Genomic DNA, 6000 nt, shown 5'->3' with positions numbered 1-6000 from the left:
AGGGGGGGGAGCGGCGGCGGCGGCGGCGGCGGGGGCTCGGCGGGGCCCTGCGCGGAGCCAGCGCCGGGTGGGCTGCGCCCCCTCCCCGCCTCCCCCGCCCCCGCCTCCTCCTCCCCCTCCGCCCGGGCGGGGCCGGGGATGCGGGGAGGGGATGCGGGGAGGGGGCGCCGCTCGGCCCGGCCATGGGCGTGCGGGCGCGGAGCCTCTGCTGCTTCTCCGGGGCTCGGCGGGGGAAGGAGCCGCAGGTGCTGCCCCGCGGGCGGGGAGGGGGCGGCGGTACCTGCGCGCATTGTTCGGGAGAGCCCCATCCTTTATCCCTTCAGCAGGTGACGGGGCTGCGCCTTTCTCCGCCGAGCCGGGCCCTGCCCTTCACACACACACAAAAAAGGGATGCTCGCCCCGGGCTCCGATGCCCTTTGATTGCCGAGTGGGTTTTGAATCGCCCCATCAGCCCTCCCGGTGGGAATCCCGAAGGATGCCGGGCCTGTTGTGTGCGGCCCCTCTCCTGCGTGGCCTCGGAACCGACTCGTGTAAATCGGCTCGTGTAAAAGTCGCTGTCTTTTGTTTTTGTTTTAGATGGTGGATGTTGATGTTTGTGCGGGTGGAGATAGCACCAGAAGAAAAATGGATGCTCTGACGGATAGTGCAGTTGAGATTGTCCCCTTGGAGCTCTATGATTCAGCCAGAGCAAAAATAGCTGCTAATCTACAATGGATCTGTGCTAAAGCCTACGGAATAGGTAAGATCACCTCTGTCAGCAGCTCATTCTTGATTTTGTTCTTGCTTTTTCTGTCTCCCCTGCCGTTCCAGGAGTAATTAAATTTGGCTTTGTTTTAAATATCAATAACATGGCAGCCTCTTCTCTTGTTAATGTTATGTGCTTCCTGGTACCTCCAGCAGGAATAACGGGACTGTGTGAGATGCCCTGAATCAGCAAACCTAATGGTGAACGCTCCCAGATGGTGCCTGGGAGGTGCTTTTCCTGCCTCCAAATGTTTAAATCCTTGCTTTAGCTAAGCAGACTTTGTTCCTCAGAGCTTTATGTCACTGCTTGCAGGCCCTGAGTCCCTCCAGGCTGGGAAGGCTTTAGGTGCTTCCTTGTCTAGTCATCTTGGCCAGTGGATGCTGGGACCTTGACACCCTTTGTGTGCTCAGTTAGGACTTTTTATCCTGTCAGGCTGTGGGTTTGCTTTCAAGATGAGCTGAAATACAATCCGTTTGTGTTCAGCGGCGTTTTTCTTTTGTGAAAAAGAAATGAATGAGCAGGTGCAGTTTGTGTTCTGTGACATTAAAGAGCAGGTTGTAGGTGACAGAGGAGTTCTCCCTTCCCTCACATTGTCATGAGTCTGTACAGTCTAACGTGGAAAAATAAATGTTCTTGGAGTATATTTGTAAGCGTTTTCCTGGCAGCTGTTGAGATTTGCTTTTTTCTTTTGAACTGGATCTGTCTCCATGTGCTAGATCCATCTTGAGTTTAAGTAGCTTCATTATGAACAAATAGGATGGAACACAAGTGGTTGGGGTTTTTTTTATCCAGAACAAAACATATAATAAAACCATGTACAGAGTCTTGTTTTGGAAAATGAGGTGGCCCTGTTAATCTAAGTCTAATTCTCCAAACTCATAATATGCTTAATGGATTAGCACTGGCTTACTTGGTGACAAGGCTGAAGAAAAGAGGTCCATTCCTGCCGTTAAATATTAATCCTTGCTGGAATATTTGTCTAAATTATTTTTCTTTTCAAATATTTCCAGCTCTGTCAGTGGCCTCCTCCTCTCAGCGATTGTGGGGAAAATAAAATCATGAGTTCACAGTGTTTAATGTTAGTGAAGGTGTTTTATTACACGCAACAAGAGACAAAAAACCTCCCCCACGGATCAGATGACGTTTAAAAACGTGGGAATTTGGGGAGGGTGTCAGGAAAACGTTGATAACTTAAAAGAACAGAACAGGCGTTTCCCGATGTAAATATTTCTCAGTCGCTGGAATTGTTTGTAACATTGGCTGAAACTTTTTAGCCGTCAGTGATAAAATGGGTATTGCAGGCCTGGAGATGCACTCTGTGTGTGCTGTGACTTTGTTTCCAAGAGAAGCTGCTCCTGGAGGGAAGGGACTGGCACAGATCCTACGCTGCAGTGAGAGCTCGGTGGCCTCGTGCCTTGGCTGGTGTCTGCTGGGGCTCCACAACTCACGGTTGTGTCTGCACCTCCTGGACCAGTGAACTGCTCAGTGGCAAGTCTGTTTGTGCACTTGGCAACACAGACTTTGATTGTGAAAGTATTTGGCTTTCCTTTGACTAAAAAGAAACAGCTTTCCCCATGACAGAGATGTGATCCCTGGCTGGAGCAGCCTTTGCCAGCTTTTCTGCTTGCATTTAGGCTTGTGCAGATTGCATTTAACAGCACTGAAATGCCACAAACAACAGGAAAAAATGATCTTTCTCCGTGTTATGCTGGTGGTGCTGCTGCAGTGAGTAAGGATTTGGGTCCATGTGTGTCTTTGCAGGACTGTGGCCCGTGGAAATGTAGTTTGATTTTTGAAATGGCTCCTGCAAGTCTTTGTCACGTGTTTAGCCATTGCTGCTGGAACAGCACTGCACAGTCCCTCGAAATTTATAAGCCTCTTTAATTCATAGAGAGATGGGTTTAAGAAGGTTTCCTATGAGATTATAATTTTGAATAATATTTGAACTTGATGACTTGGTGTCATCTCTCAGGGGTTACGTTTTTGTTTGAAGATGTTGGATGATATCCAGTGAGTGATTTTCTTATTTAACATCTCACTATGCAGATGAAAGATTTTGGGGGCTTTTTTATTATTTTAGACTGATTTCTGGTTAATTTGGTTAAAAAAAATGCTTCTCTGTTTATAATATTAAAACATATTCTGAAGTAAATCTTACCTGATAAGGTTTCCATAACTGCCTTCAAGTGGCTGATTAAGGGTGTTTTCCTGGAATATTAAATTCAGATTTGATGCATGTGAATTGACAGAATTTTGTGCCTTGGTCTTTCAAATCCTGGTGCATATCCTGGATTTCATTTTGATCTGAGTAAGGCTGAGCTCCTGGGGAAGTGTGGGAAGGGTCAAGAACAGGAATTTGATTCTGGTGTAGACTGTCACTAAAAGTCATTCATCGCTGCAGGTTTTACCTCCAACTGTATTTTCTCTTTACTATGAAAAGATATTTGACTTCCCCACCTCTAAGCTGGCATTTAAGTAGGAAAATTCTTCATCCTTTGTTGTTTTTTTTTCCCTCAAGGACAAATCACTGGGAGCATGCATGACAAATAATTTAGATTTGAACTCCTAGTCTGGGCTTTGTTTCATTTGTTGGTGCACTCCTCCTCTTTTTTTTTTTTTTTTTGCCTTCTGGCCATGAAAAGAGAATTTTGGTAACCAAACAACTGGAGCTCCAGAAATTCTGTGACACAACCCCTCTTCTTGCCCAGGAATTGGGCTGAATGGTTTGTTCCTGGAAGCTGGAGCTCCTGGCTCTGGTGGATGCCTGGTTGGCACAGATGGGCCCCAGAGGGAGGTCCTACAACTGTTTGTCAGAATTCCAGAAGGCAGAGGGGAAGGATGTTGTGAAGGAAGGTGTTTCCCCATTCAGCATCATCCATCTCTCCAGATAAATCTGGGAATACTGACATGGATCACTCTGTGCATCTGGAAACCTACACTTGGAAGATTCCAAGCCCCTTTAGCTGAGACAGTGGTTTGAGAAAATGGGGTTTGATCAGAATAAATTTGATTTTCATCCACAAACTCCGATGGGAACCCAAAGGGGCATTTTAAGGAATTCTCCTGGCACCGAGAAAATAAAGTTCCTGATGTTTAAGTGGTCAAGGAGCAAAGCTGCCACTGGGTTTGTGGAACTTTGCTTCACAGGAGGTGAGCGTGGGAGGTCTGGGGAGGCTTGGCAAGCCATCCTGGGGGAGATCACTTTTCCACAGCCATTGGAATGAGCCAGATTGCCAGGCAGGAATGAGACCAGGTGCTGCCCAAAGCTGAGCAGAGGGCAGTGACCCTGGTCCTTCAACCCCTCTGGCCCCTCTGAGATAAACACCCCCAGGATGTTTGCCTTTGGTAAAATGTTTTCCTTTGGGAAAATAGAGAATGACAAGGAAAAATTCTGATTTCTCGGCAGGTTTAGTTAGTGCAGCGTTAATTTATGTGTAGAAATGATGTTTTCCACCATCACAGTTATAATGTCAAAGCTCAGCTATTGAAGGAGCACGTGGAAGTGTCTCAGTGTTGCAGTTTGGTTGTTTCCAACCCTTTCCATAACAAATGTTGTTGCCTCTGTAAAACAGTGTGTAAAATTCGGATTTTTCAAAAGGAACTCAGTGGGTTTTATTTATTTATCAGGCCTGGGAGCTTTACATAGTTTCCAGACTTAATGCTGACAGTAGCCTGAGACCTTTGGCAAGATGCAGGCAGGAAAGCCAAGAGCTAATGTAATGCATTGGAGGGGAAATGCAAGTTGGGGTTTTTTTTTTGGTCTTTGAAGTGCTTAAAACTTGTTAAATAAGGTTTTACAGTGCTGTGATATTTACTGGTTGGCAGAAGCAGTGTGAGCATGTTTCCTGGGCTAAATAGCCTAAATCCCTGGATTCCCTGCTCTTCTTTGTCAGCTTCCTTCTCAGGCAGGTGGCAAAAATACTTGTAAGAAAGCTCTTGTGTTTAGCAAATATTCAACAGTTATGCTTTTGTTCCTTTAACAGCACCTGTTTCCTAAACACTGGGTATTATTGTGTGGAGTTTACAGGGGTGAAGGATTCCCTAATTATTATTTTGTCTTTCCTGCTTCATCCAGGTTTGTGGCTTTGTGCTCGATCAAAAGATAACGAGCGCGGTCGCTCTCCCAGCGCTTCCCAAAGCCTTTAGCTTGGCTTTTTCCTGCCTAAATGTTCCTGTGCCCCATTCCACATCACTTACAGGGTTTGTAATTCACTGCTGGAAGGAGAACCACCAAAGAGGGGGTTTAATTCTGGTGGTCTTAGTGCCGAGAACGTGTAGTTTCTGCAGCTTGGAGGACATCCATCCAGTGCTGAATGATTCTGGGAACAGATACGGATCCTAATGAGATCCTACTCAGAATTTGAATAAGCTCTGTGCTGTTTACCATCCCACTTTGGCTCTCTTTCCATGGGAAACCAGTTCTTCGTGCTTCTGGAGGTAAAAGAACATCTGGGGTGTTTCCACTGCAGCAGTTCAAGGGATAAGTCAGATTTGTTCAGATTTTTCTTTATCAAGTCACAATCAGGAGGTTTTCTTTGAGCAGCTTTTTGTAAGTGAGGTGATAAAGGAGAGGAGAGAAAGTCTGGCAATAATTGTCTCTCTGCTGGTTGTTGCAAGTGAAGTTATTTTTATAATCCTCTAAATGATGTTGTACTTGGTGATTTGTACTCAGAACTGGCAGTTTTTGAGAGATTAGAACTCATTGATGTGATGGCACAGAGCAAAGGAATTGCACCATGAGAAGTCATGGGGGGTTTATTTTTGGTCCTTCCTCTCTTACACAAAGAGCTGGTGGAGGTGTCTCCCCAGCAGTCTCAGCAGGGCAAGAACACTCAGGAGTTTATGCTGCTGAAACTTGGAAAAAATATGATGTTACTTCGTTTTGTAAGTGTGGGAAGCAGGAAAAATGAGCATTTTTGCTCTATAATGAGCTGACTGCATGCAAGTCATTAATAGGGTATAAAATTTACATGAATTCCACGTGTGAAAGGGATCCAGTCAACTCTGGTATCAAGTAGGGTGGTAAATTCTCCAACAGTTCTTGATAAAAAAACGGAATTAATGATTTTCACTTTCACAGAGCTGATTGCAGGTTATGTGCTGGTTTTAAATTACTATAAAAACACTGGTGGGTTTTAAGTTTCATCTTTTGAACTCTCAGTTTGCCTAAAACTGGCAGCTCTGAAGCCTGTCTTGAAGTTGATGCAAACATTTACCTGGGGAAGCAACTCAGAAAGCACGTTGGGAAAAACAGA

At 45.5% G+C, this 6000-nt stretch overlaps 1 protein-coding gene across 3 annotated transcripts in view; it reads left to right on the top strand.

Annotated features, from left to right (window-relative positions):
* Positions 1-6000, top strand: part of CAMSAP1 (calmodulin regulated spectrin associated protein 1) — a 34133-nt gene that overhangs the window by 7249 nt on the left and 20884 nt on the right. For 2 of the 3 annotated variants that reach the window (XM_027649975.1, XM_027649973.1), the window contains exon 2: positions 577-739. In XM_027649975.1, the coding sequence (XP_027505776.1) occupies positions 577-739 (163 nt within the window). Of the gene's footprint in view, positions 1-222; positions 246-576; positions 740-6000 lie in introns of those variants that run through there. The other variant, XM_027649974.1, reaches the window with a different exon arrangement.

This window comes from Corapipo altera, unplaced genomic scaffold, assembly GCF_003945725.1.
Source record: "Corapipo altera isolate COAL_440 unplaced genomic scaffold, ASM394572v1 268, whole genome shotgun sequence".
Lineage (NCBI taxonomy): Eukaryota > Metazoa > Chordata > Aves > Passeriformes > Pipridae > Corapipo > Corapipo altera.
Note: the sequence above shows the minus strand (reverse complement) of the source record. Positions and strands in the feature narration are given on the sequence as shown.